The 16,896-nt window shown below is 34.7% G+C and overlaps 1 protein-coding gene and 1 long non-coding RNA gene across 4 annotated transcripts; one reads left to right on the top strand and one right to left on the bottom strand.

Moving 5' to 3' along the window:
• LOC110879266 lies at window positions 1–3,823 on the bottom strand. 3 transcript variants are annotated; one of them, XR_004867674.1, is made up of 9 exons: window positions 3,714–3,823; window positions 2,462–3,597; window positions 2,189–2,329; window positions 2,015–2,107; window positions 1,791–1,934; window positions 1,618–1,709; window positions 1,480–1,537; window positions 739–822; window positions 1–219 (listed from the first exon to the last, which is right to left on the bottom strand). It is a non-coding gene; the product is annotated as an uncharacterized LOC110879266 (long non-coding RNA). The 3 variants fall into 3 exon arrangements; XR_004867676.1 differs by having other exon boundaries at window positions 2,189–2,326; XR_004867675.1 differs by lacking the exon at window positions 3,714–3,823 and having other exon boundaries at window positions 2,462–2,675; window positions 3,438–3,569.
• Window positions 3,404–11,829, top strand: LOC110879264 (GPI ethanolamine phosphate transferase 1). Its single transcript, XM_022127688.2, has 17 exons — window positions 3,404–3,572; window positions 5,322–5,560; window positions 5,699–5,890; window positions 6,027–6,182; window positions 6,267–6,560; window positions 7,085–7,302; window positions 7,385–7,459; window positions 7,552–7,618; window positions 8,269–8,594; window positions 9,155–9,579; window positions 9,683–9,821; window positions 9,912–10,020; window positions 10,652–10,754; window positions 10,840–11,029; window positions 11,115–11,213; window positions 11,301–11,359; window positions 11,465–11,829. Exons 1-17 carry the CDS (start codon window positions 3,433–3,435, stop codon window positions 11,733–11,735), a joined length of 3,102 nt encoding a protein of 1,033 aa, XP_021983380.2. The 5' UTR covers window positions 3,404–3,432; the 3' UTR covers window positions 11,736–11,829.
• The last annotated feature ends 5,067 nt before the right edge of the window (window positions 11,830–16,896 follow it).

Here is a 16,896-nt window from a genome sequence, read left to right as displayed (position 1 = left end):
TAAATTCTTCAAAGGTATTTATTACATTAAAACACAAATACAAAATAAGTTTCTTATCATCAAACTAACTTAAATTGAATCGAAGAATGGTTAATTTCATGCACCTAAAGTTGCATCAGCTAAAATAACCAAAAACCATGGTTGCATACTTGCCGGTTGTCATGAGAAAGCAGAGTCAATCGGATCCTCAATCTTTCTAACATGGTTATTGCATCAAATCTGCATTCAAAGATATGACCAAACACCAGAATTAGCAAAATATCCATGAATAATCAAACTAAAGAAAACCATATGAAAAAAAAAAAAAACTAAATAAACCACACTGATTTTTACAATTTATTTCAACATTCAAGTAACCATTCTTAAAAATGCATCCAAACACCCTAATCGAAGTGGTGATGATATGTTTATGTCTTATTTTCATCTAATATAGAGTCAAAAAGTCAAATTCATTCGTATAAAATAAAAGAAAAATAATATAAATATTGCTATTGCAGAGCAAGACCGTATCTCAAATTAATGTCTATAAGATTTGTTACAGAGCAAGTCCGTATCTCAAATTAAGCATTTACCTCTTTCAAAATTGAAAGAGGTTTTCAGGGTAAATCTGAGATGGTGATGCATTATGGTGGTACATATCATTCCAGATTCACAATCAACAACGCTTATTACCTGAACGATGACATTAAATATTTAAGCTAAATATGGAGTAAATCAACTGGGATATGGAGAAATTACCTTGTAATTGAAACGAAATCTCTGTAGTCTCGAGTCTTCAAACGAAATCAACTGGGATATAGCTATTCCAAGGTCTTGTGCATCCTGCAACAGTTGAAAATAAGAATCTTGTATGTACTAAACAAAACTTTGATTATTATCTTATTTTCATTATAGAGTAAAACAAACCTGTTTTAACCATAATAAACTAAACACCCACAAAAATCCTAACCAAACCTTCATCACACAAACCTAATTAACCGATTAATAAACCAATCATTAACTTATATTGTATGGTTTCGGTGCTCTTGCTCAGCTCCTCCAAGTTTCAACCACTATTTTTTCCACAAAACACTGTCCAAACCCAACAGTAGTTTCAAACATCTGTTTTCATCCATCTGTTGACCCAACAGTGGTTTCAAAATACTGTTTTAACCCAACAGTGTTTTCAAACATTGGTTAACCTAACAGCGGTTTCAAACATCTGTTTTCATCCATCTGTTGACCAACAGTGGTTTCAAAAGTGGTTTAAAAATATTGTTTTAACCCAACAGTGTTTTCAAATACTGGTTAACCTAACAGTGGTTTCAAAACACTGTTTGAACCCAAAACAGTGGTTTTAAACACTGTTTTAACCCGAAAGTGGTTTCAAACACTGTTTTTAACCCAAAAGTGGTTTAAAAAAACTGTGATTTTGAGATTTTGAGAGGGAGAGAGAGAACGAAAGGGTAGAGAGACGTGAGAAAGTGTGAATCTATATACATGAACTTCTGATGAAAACAGCTTGTATCTGTGAAGCGTATTCATCTTCTTCTTGTACCTGAGCATGATACTGAATAGTTAAAAAAATAAAAAAAAACCCATCAAGTTAAAAAATTATGACAAGATAGGGAAATATACCTGAAACTTGGTTAAAGCGTCATTAAGATAAGGCCATTGATCGATTTATCTGCTTGTATACTTCTCACATCATACGCAGCTGACCATTTGTCCTACAAGTTAATTATTATTTTCAAATAATCATAATCAGTTTTAAATTATAGTTAAAACAATTTGTAGACATATATACATACCTAAAGAATATCCAAACATATATTTCCGAAAGCATCGACATGAGGATGAAAGCAAGCGGTCTCGAACTTCACCTTTGGAGGCTTGAAGGGGTAATCATTTGGGAAGGAAAAGGAAGCATATTCATCTTCATCTTCTTCTTGTACCTGAGCATGATATTGAATAGTTAAAAAATAAATAAAACTTCCATCAAGTTAAAAAATTATGATAAGAGAGGGAAATATACCCGAATCTTGGTTAAAGCGTCATTAAGATAAGGCCATTGATCGATTTTATCTTCTTGTATACTTCTCACATCATAAGCAGCTGCCCATTTGTCCTACAAGTTGATTATTGTGTTCAAATAATCATAATCGGTTTTAAATTGTAGTTAAAACAATATGTAGACACATATACATACCTAAAGAATATCCAAACATATATTTCCAAAAGCATCGACATTAGGATGAAAGCAAGCGATCTCGAACTTCACCTTTGGAGGCTTGAAGTGGTAATCAGTTTGGAAGGAAAGGGAAGCGTATTCATCTTCAGCTTCTTCCTACTACAAATTCAATATCATCATCACATACAAATTGCTTTTAAAATTCAAACTTCAACTTATTGATATTACATGCCCAGCCTGTGGAACGTACACATTGATTTCTAATTTAAAAAAGCTAATAAAAGCGTATACCTTCGAATGCTTCCTCAGCTACTTTAGAGTGCTCCTTCACCAAGTCTTCTTTGATGCTAATCTTCATAAGAGCCTCTGATAATTTTTGGTACAGGATCATGACAACATCCTCAACAACTTCTTCTTCTTTGATGCTTTCAAGCAACATGGAGGGACAACAGCTACCACATTCTTGTTATCTTATGTTGATCCATAACTTCACCAGTTCCAGCCTCTAATAAAAAACTAACAGAACCCGTTAAAAAAATTAACACATACATGAAAATCTCACAGTTCTCTACTTAAATCGGTTCAGTATTGAGCGACCCTGTATACACATAATCAGATACAAAATAATGCATTAAGTACTTCTTAATCAAACTCTACACCTCATCATTCTCACCGTACTTATAACCTAGTATTCAAACTTTCAAAGGTTTCCAACATATGGATCTACTCTAGGCATCTATTGGGAATGCATCTGTACATATGTACATACTGAGAATCTTAAAAAAGCCCAACTACCCATTATTCCACATATATAAAAAAACAAAACAAAAGTAATAAGTTTGACCTTAATCCACTAATTTAGTTATTTTTCCTTTTCATCATGTAAATCTAAAACAATTTTCTTAGTTAAATAAAAAATCCCACAACGTTAAATCGTAAAACAATAAATAATGGTCAAAAGTCAAAACTAATCTTTTCTTATCAATGTCTATGTTGAATTGTTGATATTATAACTTGGATTAATCCAATAACTAAAAAAAATCATGCTCAATTACAGATCAGGAAACAGGGGAATAAGACTAACAACATAGATGGAGTTGACATTTTAACAAACACTTGTTGTACTTTAGCAAACGGACCTTAAATCCACTTCTTAAAACATATTTCAATCCACATGATCGGATCACAGTACTGATTGCGTTTTCAAGATCAGATTCATCATAATAATAATACTTGATCGAAGACTGAATCAGACTGAAAGAATGACCTTATTTTTGGCAGAGCACAGAGAGGAGGAAGCTGCTGCCGCTGAAGACGAAGACACCGGAGCACAGGTTGGTCTGATCGTCATGCTTGAAGAAGTTGCGGTTACTACCGGTGATGAAGACGCTATACTTGATCTGTAATGTTTCGTTCTCAATCTTCATCTGTTGGTTAATTTTGTTTATTTATGAGATTTTAGTAAAGTGAATATAAAGGGTGAAAGATCAAAAATAAGGTATGTTATGAAAATATACTATCTTCTTCCCAAAATGCAACCTACATTTCACAAACTCAGATTACAAAACTCAACTTCTTCCACATATGCAACAACGCCCCACCCCCACCCCCACCCCCACCCCCACTTTCACACCCTTCTGGGCTTCTGGCAGTGTTTGACATCATACCGTATAATGTAATACATAACAATACGTTACGTTACGTTTAGTACACTATAATAAATTGTGTGTAATATAATAAAGTAAAGTAATACACAATACGATACGATACAATGTAGAACATAACAATTAACAATACAGTAAATTACTATATTATGCAAACATATACTTACAGTCTTAATAAAATATAATATCATACCATACTATATTATTTCATATTAAATAGAATAAAATAACAACAAGAAATTATAACTTTTATGTGAACATTAATGATAATTCAAGACAATTTTTGTGCTTCTTTAGTTAAAGTATTATTTTAAAGCACTATATAGCATAAATAGTTATTACACCCGAATAGAAACTAATTTCTTATTTCTTACCTTATTGCATTTTAATCTATTCAAACATGACCCCAACTTCATTGAAGATGACATTCTTGGTCGCGTTATTGTTCTAGGTCTACGGTACTTCATCTATCTATTGATTCATCTTATATCTAAGCATGTTCTTAGTTTATTGCTTATGAAATATATGTTACAGGCTTACAAATATCATATGGGCTTGCTCTAGAAAAAAACATCGGTGGCCGATCAAATTCAATCTAAGAATGATGATGGTGATCAGAAGATACCTTGTCTCACTCAGTGTATTAAAATTATTGTGAATGTACGTTATAAGTTATTTGAAAAAAGTGGGCTTAATATAAAATATATAAATAGGTGTTGCTGTATGGTTAACCAATTTCTTTCTCTGTGCAACTATCCCACCAAAAAAAAAAAAAAATAGTAAGGTGACACGAAAATAAAAACAAAAACAAAAAGTATAAGTAACTGTATTGCAAACAACGAAGAAGTTATTGAGCGCTAGTGACGAGTAATAACCCTTGATTGTCGAAAATAAAATATATAAGTTATGGAGCGCTAGTGACGAGTAATAACCCTTGATTGACCGGTTCTTATTGTAATTATTACTTAGACCATGAACTTTTAGCTTTTTTTCCTTTACCTATTTTTGTCGTTTATTTTTAGTTTTTTTCTCAATATAATGCTTTTCTAAATTGGGTATGTATTGTCATGAGTAAGCTATTTTATTTACATTCTAAACCCACTACAAGTATTCGTTTTTAATGGTTATTACAAGTGTCGCTATAATAACGAACCGTAACTTTTAAATATACTGTCGTAGCATGGTTTTTTATTGTCTGTCGTGATTTGCTTATTTTTATAACGTTTCGGACTCGTTACGAAACGCAAGTGGTAAACCACTAGTTTAAGTAAAACGTTAACACTAGATTTTGAAAACACGAGTACACATTGATCTCGTCGCCAAACCACGTTGTCGCAAGTTGCACTTTACTTGTTAATAATTAATAACATATACTTAAAACTTGTATAGAAAGATGACTGGTCAAACCAACAAAAGCAGATTCAAAAGTTTGTTAGGGCATAAGCAAACGATACTAACAGTGTCAACTTGGTGAATCAATCTGCAAGATTGATGGAAGAACACGGAATCTTGGGTGTGAGACCTAGAAAACAATCAGCTGCTCGGATCAGAGGACGAAAATGGTTAAAAAGGAGAGAAATATGGCTTGTTGCTCTCGGTATAGCACTTCATGCTGTCTACATGCTCAGCATCTTCGACATTTACTTCAAATCTCCTATTGTTCACGGCATGGATCCCGTTTCCCCTCGATATACTCCGCCCGCAAAGCGCCTCGTGCTTCTTGTAGGTAATGATTCGTTCATTCATTCACCGGTTTCATCCTTGCACACCAACTGTTTGATTAAATGTCACTGAGAAATGTGGCTTCTTGTTTGAGATGTATTGCTTATGCTAGCGATTATACGCGGTTTAAATGTGATTTCAGCTGATGGGTTGCGGGCCGATAAGTTCTTTGAGCCAGATTCTGATGGGAATTACAGAGCACCGTTTTTGAGAAGTGTGATTAGAGGACAGGGGCGTTGGGGTGTGTCTCATGCTCGTCCTCCAACGGAATCTAGGCCCGGACATGTTGCGATTATAGCTGGTTTTTACGAGGATCCTAGTGCCGTCACAAAAGGTTGCATTTTCTTTCTAAACTAGATTATATTGAACTTCTCAGGTGATCTTTCGGTAATTTGATGAAGCATAACTTTGAGCTTTTGAAAGATGAAAAACGGTTTGGGTTGATAGTTTGTATTTAATAATATGTGCAGGATGGAAGGCGAACCCTGTGGAATTCGATTCGGTTTTTAACAAGAGCCGGCATATATTTTCATACGGTAGCCCGGATATCGTTCCAATATTCTGTAAAGCTTTGCCACATAGTACATGGAAATCGTATCCCCACGAGTTTGAAGATTTTGCTACTGGTGTGCAAATAAATCGAGCGTTATTTACATAATCGGATATCGGTTTTTGTTGTTTATTAAACACTTTATTGATGGTATATGCAGATGCATCGTTCTTGGATGAGTGGTCATTTGATCAGTTCAAGAGCATTGTGAATAGGTCGAAAGAGGACCCTAAACTAAAACAGTTATTTCATCAAGATCAAAATGTTATATTTTTACACCTGCTTGGTTGCGATTCAAATGGTCATGCACACCGTCCCTTTTCTCCTATATATCTCAACAACGTTAAGGTTGTTGACCGCATTGCTGAAGGTGTTTATAATCTTCTTGAAAATTACTTTAACGACAATCAAACAGCGTATATATTTACAGCAGATCATGGAATGAGTGACAAAGGTTTCCCCTATCACTCTATCAATTTTCCTACTTAAATCATGTTTATTTTCTCTAGAGTAAAATGCCATTTTCGTCCCTGAGGTTTGTCCAATTTTGCGACTTTAGTCCAAAAGTTTGTTTTTAACGCCTCTGGATCCAAAATGTTTGAAATCTAGCCATTTTCATCCGGCTCGTTAACTCCATCCATTTTTCTCCGTTAAGGCAGGGGTATTTTCATCATTTTCTTTGTTATCTTAAAGGGCAATTCGGTCTTTTTCACTTAATGTACAAGCATTTAGCATAATGTGCAAGTATTCAAAAAAGACGAAAATACCCCTGCCTTAAACGGAGAAAAATGGACGGAGTTATCGATCCGGATGAAAATGGCAAGATTTCAAACCTTTGGGATCCAGATGTGGAAAAACAAACCTTTGGACGAAAGTCGCAAAACTGGCCAAACCTAAGGGACGAAGATGGCATTTTGCTCTTTTCCGTACCATGCAATCTGTTCATACATAATATTTGTGTTTATTTTTGTTAAATAGGTAGTCATGGAGACGGGCACTGGTCAAATACCGATACTCCACTTGTTGTTTGGGGAGCAGGTGTTAAGAATCCCAAACCGGCATCGAATAATAATCAAAATCACGGTGAAAGATTTGTTGATGAACATGATATGCATGATACACCTACGCCTGATGATTGGGGTCTTAGTGATATAGAAAGAGTGGATGTCAATCAAGCTGATATCGCACCATTGATGGTTGTGTCATCTTGCTCATTATTTGTACAAAATTCATTATTTTTTGTTCGACTTCTGACACGCTTTTATTAATGTTTGACAGTCAACGCTTCTTGGTTTGCCATGTCCTGTTAACTCAGTCGGAAGTCTTCCCCTTGACTACATTGATTTCAATAAGGTTAGATACATCCTTCATTATTCATTATAGACCCCATGGGTTTAAGTCGTCATTATGTAACGCGGTATTCTGTTTGTTTCTTTTTTTTTCAGGGGAATGAAGTGGAGGCTGTGTTAGCTAATGCAAAACAAATTCTCAACCAATTTCTTCGTAAATCACGTATCCTTTTATACCATACCTTATAAATGAAGATGAATATCATCGCATTCAAACTACCATTGTGATCTACTACTAGAGTTCATTTATGACTAGAGTTAATAAGGTCAAAATTAGGTAGTTTCATCAATAAAGGACAACACATTATGGGTATAAAAAGAGTAAAATGCCATTTTCGTCCCGAGGTTTGGCCAGTTTTGCGACTTTCGTACAAAGGTTTGTTTTTCCGCATCTAGATCCAAAAGGTTTGAAATCTTGCCATTTTCATCCGGCTCATTAACTCCATTTATTTTTCTCTGTTAAGTCAGGGGAATTTTCGTCTTTTTTCTTCGTTAACTTGTACATTATGCAAAATGCTTGTACATAAAGTGAAAAAGACCGAATTGCCCTTTAAGTTAACAAAAAAGACGGAAATACCCTTGACTTAACGGAGAAAAATGGATGGAGTTAACGAGCCAGATGAACATGGCATGATTTCAAACCTTTTGGATCCAGATGCGGAAAAACAAACCTTTGGACTAAAGTCGCAAAACTTGCCAAACCTCAGAGACGAAAATGGCATTTCTCGTAAAAAAAGATAAAGTTGTTAATATTTTTTTGTGTATGTTGTCTTTTGGTGTATCTTTAACTACTTTTCCTTTGGAAATACTCAGAAATGAAACAGGCCAGCTCGTTTAGATTTAAGCCGTATGAACCTCTAGCCCATTATACATCAATTTTGGATGATATTGAATCTCTCATATCAAAAGGAGACTATGAAAATGCAATGAAGCTATCTCAAAATCTTAGAAGATTGGGCCTTGACGGGCTCCATTATTTTCAAACGTACGATTGGTTCATGCTAATGACTGTTATAGTCCTGGGCTACTTTGGGTGGATGCTTTGTCTTATTCTTCATGTGTTGCAATCGTATACATCTTTGCCTGGAAAAATCCTTAAAAAGGAGGAAGCTGTTTTCACAAGGGAACACTCATCAAAGGTATATTCATAACCTTATCACTTTATTAAACTGTGTATATATAATTAGTGCTGCAAACGAACCAAACGTTCAGCGAACAGTTCATGAATCGTTTGGCGGGAAGTTCGTTTAGTTAAATGAACGAACATGAACAGAGGTCATGTTTGTTCATTTATGTTCATGAAGGTTCGGTACATGTTCGTCTATGTTCGTTTGTTTTCGATAGTTCATTACTGTTTTAATTTTTATTTTTTATTTAAATACTTAAAACTTCTGACAAATAAAATATTTGATAAGTATCAGTGTATTATATATTTTGTTCATGCACGCTTGTTTGTGTTCGTGAACGTTCGTTTGCGTTCGTTACCTAAAAATCGCAAATTAACAGACGAACACAAACACGTTCATTTTCTTAACGACCATGAACACAAAATCTTGTTTGGTAAGTGTTCATGAACAGTTCGTGAACACATATTTCTTAAGTAACAAACAAACACGAACAAGGTCATGTTCGTGTTGGTTCGGTTCGGTTCGTTTGCTGCCCTATTATAATGCATCCTCATGATTATTTTGTGTGGCAGGTGTACCTATGTGGAAGTTTCATCATGGCATTAATTTTTATTGTGCTATATTTGGAGTACTCACCTCCACTTTATCATGCTTATTTCGCAATGACAGTATTTCTTTGGACCAATATTTTTAGCGAACATCGGTTTCTGAGAGCCATATGGAAATACTTCCTACAAACAATAGAATCTCGTCATATCATCGAGCTCTCTGCCACCTGTATTGCCTCCATTATCATTCTCGAGCTCCTAGTGAGAAGTTTCACCGAGAGAATCATATACACATGGTGTTTCTTAATTGTGGGGGTCGTTTCTTCACTTTTTCTTTATAAGTCAATACCATGGAAATCCGGAATACCGATTTTCTTGTGGCTGGCGTGTTGGTTTTTGTCGGTTTTTACGTTAATGCCTGCAGAAATCCCTGACAACACAGTGTTGGTGTAAGTTAAAAAATCTACTATTCGTTATCGTTATTAGTTAACGATCTCCATGTGATGATAATAACGATATTATCTTTTATTTTGTTTTGTTTTGTTTTTGCAGAAGTATCAGTGGACTTATAATTGTAGCAATAGGAGGATTCAGCAGGTATTTAGATAAACATACCAAAGATAACAAGTATTGGCAATATCTCGTTAATCGTTACTCAAAACCCAAACTCCCGTTCCTCTTTCATTTACAGGTATGTAATACAAGTTACTTTATTTATGTTAAAATAAAACTTTATTGCTTTTGATAAGATCTGGCCGTTGATTTCTTGATAAATATATAGGCACTTTTGGTTGGTTTGTCATCTGTGTTGGTGTACCTTTCAACATCTCATAGAACGGAAAAGCGTGAACTACTTGCATTACATCAAGTGATGAATTGGTCCATTGCTGGTAAAATATGTCAATAAGTTTTTTTTTTTTTTTTTTTGAGTAAAATGCCATTTTCATCCCTGAGGTTTGGCTACTTTTGTGACTTTCGTCCAAAGGTTTGCTTTTCCGCATCTTGATACAAAAGGTTTGAAGTCTTGCCATTTTCATCCGACTAGTTCACTACATCCATTTTTTTCCGTTAAATGAGGGGTATTTCCGTTGAAGTCTTGCCATTTTCATCCGACTAGTTCACTACATCCTTTTTTTGTGTTAAATGAGGGGTATCTCCGTCTTTTTAGACAATTTTTTTTATTAAAATAAAAAACACTATTAAGAAATAAAGATACACCTCTGTTGACTTTCTAGTCATGACTTTTCTTATAAACATTAACAATTAACAAATAGGTAAAAGGACGAAAATACCCCTTAACGTTAAAAAATGGATGGAGTTAACGAGTCGGATGGAAAATGGTAAGATTTTAAACCTTTTGGATCCAGATGCATAAAAGCAAACCTTTGGACGAAAGTCACAAAAGTGGTCAAACCTCATGGACGAAAATGACATTATACTCTTTTTTTAAAACCTAAATCATTGGCATAAAAGTTATATGAAGTAGTTGCTTAAAATTCGTTATTGTATTTGTGTATGTAGGCTTATCCATGGTGCTCCCACTATTTTCAGCAACTGACCTACTTTCTCGGCTAACTTCCATATTCCTTGGTTTTGCACCGCCTTTTCTACTATTGTCTATCGGGTATCTCTAAATCCATATTCTCGTATACATGCATTATATGATAATAATTATAAAGCATAGGTTTATCATTATGAATCATGTGCAGATATGAAGCTGTCTTTTATGGGGCTCTTGGTCTTGCCCTGTTTGGATGGATATCGTTTGAAAATGCACTTTTATACGTCAACAAACCTAACAAGTCTCTTACTTCATTTGAAGCCGAAAACGGTAACATCATTCTTGAAGAAGGTGATAGATGCCTACAGTTATCTGATATGAGGATTCCAGTTGTTTTTGTAAGTAACTGTTTCCATTTCGCCTTTTCAGTTATTTCAGTTGCATTTAACAGTTTTTAACCTTTTCTTTTCTAATTTTTCGTAGTTGGTGTTCTTTAATATTGCATTTTTTGGAACCGGTAATTTTGCAAGTATTGCAAGTTTTGAAATTTCATCGGTTTATCGGTTTATCACAATATTCAGTGTAAGTAAAGGTCACTAAACCCTCATAAATCGTTCAGATTCTTTTTTACGTGTAGTAATTATTTGACTATATTCGTTTCTATCACAGCCATTTCTTATGGCGGCGCTGCTCATTTTCAAACTGTTCATCCCGTTTATGCTCGTCATGTAAGTAAAACAAAATTCTAGTTTTATTATGGAAATAATCAGTTTATAAACATTATTTTTATACAATTTGGTTGATTAATTCTTGTTTCAAAATTTTGAATGCAGATGTGCATTTAGTGCAATAACCAAATTGGTCAAAGTTCCAAGATCTGGATGCTACTTTCTTGTGATATTATGCTCAGATGTCATGACCATTCACTTCTTCTTCTTGGTGAAGAATACAGGAAGCTGGATGGAAATTGGCAACAGCATCAGCCATTTTGGAATTGTGAGTGCTCAAGTTGTATTTGTTTTGTTGCTTTTCGCACTCACAAACGTATACACCAAAGATATCCAAACTCGGTCAACAGATCGGGTTTCTCAAAAAACAATGTAAATTTACTTATTCTTGTTAAAATGTATCTTGTAATTGTGTTGCATTTTTTCAGACCTCTCTTTGCCCCTTGTTAGTTGAATCGTTTTTGAGAACATGTAAAAGCGAGTTTTTCAAGGTTTCCTTGCTTAAGTTCTTCAACCAAGAACATCCTTAGTTTAGTTACTTCATTTCCCAAATGACCGACATCCCCTCGATTTATTGTTTTAAGAATCTGATACCTAGGGGTACTAAATGGGTCGTGCTTGTGGGTGACGACGCGTATTATCATGGGTTGATTCGAACACAATCCATTTAGCATCATTTTTTGATATATTATTTCTCTACATTTTCAAATGTACAACTAAAGATACAAATGTGTATAAAACAGTTGCATCTAAATATTTACCTGTAAAATCTTATGCTTATTTCTCTTTTATTTTTTAACTTTTACTATAAAATACTCAACATAGGTTAAGTTATAAGATACACCACATTTCTTTCAAAATGTATAAAAATAAACAGGTCAATCTACAAACCCTCAAGCTGACTTGGACCGGACGTTTAGCTAAATGGGTCCATGGGTTGACCAAAAAATGATTGAACTTGTTTAGAAACAGGTCAATCTGCAAACCCTCAAGCCGACTTGAACTCGACCGTCGAGCTAAATGTGTCGTGACCAAAAAATGATTGGAGCTGTTTAGGTTAAACTCAAACCCATGAATTAAGTGTTAGGTTCGTGTCATGTCTTAAATTTATTTCCCTACTTATAACTTAACGTTTAACCGACGTCAAAGATCTATTTTGATATAGCAAAAGTTGTAATTTTGAATGAAATGATTTGGGGAAAAAGTTGTTATCTCATTAACTGACAGAGTATTTAAACTATTTACAAACCACTGCTCTAAACAACTGCCTAATCAACACTGCTCTAAACAACTGCCTAATCAACTATCAACTGTCTAACAACTAACTAACTGTCTAACCGAATATTTACTAACTACTAACAGAATAAATAAGCTAAGTAGTTGAGTAAACTAACACCCCCCCTCAAGTTGGAGGGAATGAAAGCCCCAACTTGGACAGTAAAAGTTGATGCTTTGTGGAAGAAAGACTCTTTGTAAACAAGTCAGCTGGTTGATCCTCGGTTGAAATATGGGACAAAGAAATCAGTCCTTCTTGAAGCTTTTCTCTCACAAAATGACAATCCAGCTCAATATGTTTTGTTCTCTCATGATATACTGGATTCCGAGCGATATGAATGGCTGCTTGACTGTCACACTTCAAAGATATAGGAGTAATAGAAGAAACTAAGAATTCATGAAGTAGCCTTGTCAACCATGTGAGCTCAGCGTTACCCTTCGCATTGATCTATACTCTGCCTCTGCTGAGCTTAAAGACACAGTGGATTGCTTTTTAGACTTCCAGGAAATTGGACTGCCACCAAGAAGAACAAAGTAACCAGTAACTGATCTTCTTGTATTGGGACAAGATGCCCAATCAGAATCACAAAATGCTTCTAACTTGAAATCAGAAGAATTATTAAAAAATAATCCTTGATCAGATGTTCCTTGAACATAACCAAGTGTGTGCAAAGCAGCTTCCCAGTGAGGGACATGAGGAGTTTGCATAAACTGGCTTAAAAATTGGACAGTAAACGAAAGATTTGGTCTTGTGTGAGTAAGATAGTTAAGCTTGCCAACTAATCTCCTGTATTGAAGAGGATCAGAGTAAAGGGGACCAAGGTCAGTTGACAACTGCAAATTAGCAGGTAAAGGACAAGTTTTAGGAGATGAAGGCAAGAACTCATGAAATTCTTGTAACAAGTCTTTTGCAAACATTGGCAGCTACATTCTTTGACTTGGTGAACTTGAAGTCTTTAGGAAAACCAATTAACCTATAACACTTATTTGCTGAATGGCCTAGTTTTTGACAGTGACTACAAACAGGTTTCTTAGAATCTCTTTGAGTCCTAACATTCATTGATGAAATGTCAGGAAAAGCCTGTGCAGTAGGATGAATTTCTTTTTGTTTCTCCTCTTGAAGCAAAAGAGAATAAACTTTGCTAACAGTTGGTAAGGGTTGCATCATAAGAATAGTTCCCCTAATGTTCTCATAACTAGGATTCAGTCCCATCAGAAATTGAATTAACTTTTGTTCTTCATCTCTTTTCATCATTTCCATATGAGCACCATAAGAACAAGGTGAAACAGCAGATAAGGAACTAATTTCATCCCAAATACTCTTGATTTTAGTGAAATATGATGCTATATTACTGCTTCCTTGAGAAATTTCACAAAGAGTTTTCTGTAATTGATAGTGTTTTGCACCATTAGACTGACCACCGTTCATTCAATTCTTTCCACAATTGATCAGCAGTTTGAACATACAGAACACTATCACTTGCAGCAATTCCATAGGCTAGGGTTTGCATTTCTTGTAACAGAACCATCAACGAATCCGAGCTTGTTCTTGGTTGATAAAGCAATTGTCATTGCTCTCTTCCAGGATCCGAATCCAGTTCCATCAAATTGCTTGGCAACGAGAATCATACCAGGATGATCTGAGGGATGAAGATACAGCGGATTTGAAGGATCAATTGGAGAAGATTGACATTGAGTGTCTGTCATGATTCAAGAACAGATTTGAAGAAACGAGAGAAGAAATTGATGAAAGAAATGAACAAAAAGAGATTGACACGAAGACGATTGAAATGAAAAAAAAGGAATCAAAGATCAAATCGAGAGCAGATTCGAAGAACACTGCTCTGATACCATGTAATTTTGAGTGAAATGATTTGGGGAAAAAGTTGTTATCTCATTAACTGACAGAGTATTTAAACTATTTACAAACCACTGCTCTAAACAACTGCCTAATCAACACTGCTCTAAACAACTGCCTAATAAACTATCAACTGTCTAACAACTAACTAACTGTCTAACCGAATATTTACTAACTACTAACAGAATAAATAAGCTAAGTAGTTGAGTAAACTAACAAAAGTCAAATGAGTTGATTTAAAGAAACCGTTTGCGTATCCTTACAGAAGCTGATTGTAAAGAGATTAGTTGAAAATCAGTGAACCCAATTGAAGATGGTGTATGTGACTTCGTTACCGTTCAACCTTCATCGAAATAAAGTCTATATGTAATTCATCGAAAACAAGCAGTTGGAGCAACTTTACAACAGTTGTCGGCAATCCTTCAATAAAGTGGGCCCTTGTAACATCCATTGGCAATCTGTCGAAAATCAGATTACCCATGAAAAACAAGCAGTTGGGGGCAACTTTATCAACGAATTACCGATGGATAAAGATATAACTCAACTAAAACCATACAAAAACCTCAAGATAATTACTGATTTTATTTTATATTTTTACACAACTAGATAAAGATAATTTTGATTAAGTTACTAAATATACATTTAATATTTATGAAATGGAAAATTTACACATTTGTTGTTTATTTTAGTACTGTTTTTCAGGCGGTGTCATTTGGCGCAGAAATCGACGAGTTTTGTACTTAACGTGTGAAAGTCCTGCATGTTACGTTCTTTAGCCTAACCCAATTAGATTTTCTGGTTAAATATGATCACCCAAGGATATTTTAGTCTTTTTACCAATTTTTTAATATTATTTTAAAAAAATAAAATAAAATATTTCTAAATTATTATTATTACCTATTTATTTTAGTCTTCACCCAAGATCCAACAACCACCACCACCACCACCAACATCAACCCACCTGCCACCATCACCACGAACCCACCACCACCCACCCACTTATCATCAACCCACCACTACCCGTCACCAGAAACACCCACCACCATCACCTGTCAAACATTCTCTCCTTCAATTAGGGGTGTTCAGAATTCGTTTCGAAGTCGAAAACTTCGAAATTCGTTTAAATTCGATTCGATTATCAAGAATTCGTTTCGATTAAATGAATTCGAATTCGATTCAATTCGAGTCAAGTAAATCGAATACGAATTTATAATTTCAAATTCGATTCGATTCGAAATTCGAATAAAAATTATACATTTTTATTTATTATTTTTATATATAATGCATATATAACTTTTATTAAGCTATACTATAAATTATTTTCAAAATTTTTTCCAAGTATTAAAACTACCAATTACCAAACCCACTACATGATCCATAACTAAAACCTAAGTAACAAATCTATCAATAGATTTATAACCCTATAAATATTAACTTTTAATATGGTGTGGTTATTCCCGACTTCTCGTTTTGAATTTTAGACTTATGGTACTTTATTTGGAACTTTTTAATGTGATACCGTGCTTCATGGTTGCTTTAAAATTTATGTTTGATTCTGACAGTTTTCACATGTTTTTAAAGAATCTGAATTAAATCGAATTTATTCGAATTCGATTCGAATTCGAATTTTTAATCGAATACGAATTGGGTTTTTTATTGGAATACGAATTCGAATAGAATTCGTAAGTTTTAATCGAACTCGAATCGAATAATTCAAGGAAAAATAAAAATTATTCGATTAATTCGATTAGAATAATTCGAAAATTCGATATTCGATTCGATGAACACCCCTACCTTTAACTTTGTTTTTTTTCTCTCTTTCTCTCTACAGTTCTGCAACCCCCACCGTCAAGCACTTGCCACAACCACCGACCATCTCCATTATCCACCACTGCCCCAACCCGCCACCAAGACCCACAATGACCATCACCATAACCTGCCACTACCACAATCCACTACCACCGCCCATAATGTCACCATCTTAGATCTACCAGTGAAACGATAGCAGATGAACCACCCACAACATGTCATCACCCATCTTAGATATCATCGGCGAACTCAAGGGCTCTGATGGAGCAGTACTCCACCACTTTGGAGAACCCGTTTCAGATGCAGGTGCTTATGTTGGGATTGTTGGAAATTTGTGAAAATAGCACTTTTCACAAATATAAGAAAATGTTTTTTTCCTAATTTTGGACTAGAAATAAATATAAGAAAATGAGCGGGTTTTATATATTTATTTGTGGGTTTGTGTTCTATGTTGGAAGAGCTTCGCAATGAACTAAACCACGTCTAAAACGGAGCTAAGATTAATGAGATATTGATGCTCAAAGTTTGGTGTTTGAAACATTGAATGCTGAAAAAAGTGGGAAAGTGGCACCTTGTCCCACATAGGAGGAGAGAT

This window comes from Helianthus annuus, chromosome 9, assembly GCF_002127325.2.
Source record: "Helianthus annuus cultivar XRQ/B chromosome 9, HanXRQr2.0-SUNRISE, whole genome shotgun sequence".
NCBI lineage: Eukaryota > Viridiplantae > Streptophyta > Magnoliopsida > Asterales > Asteraceae > Helianthus > Helianthus annuus.
This window is presented reverse-complemented; position numbering and strand designations above follow the sequence as displayed.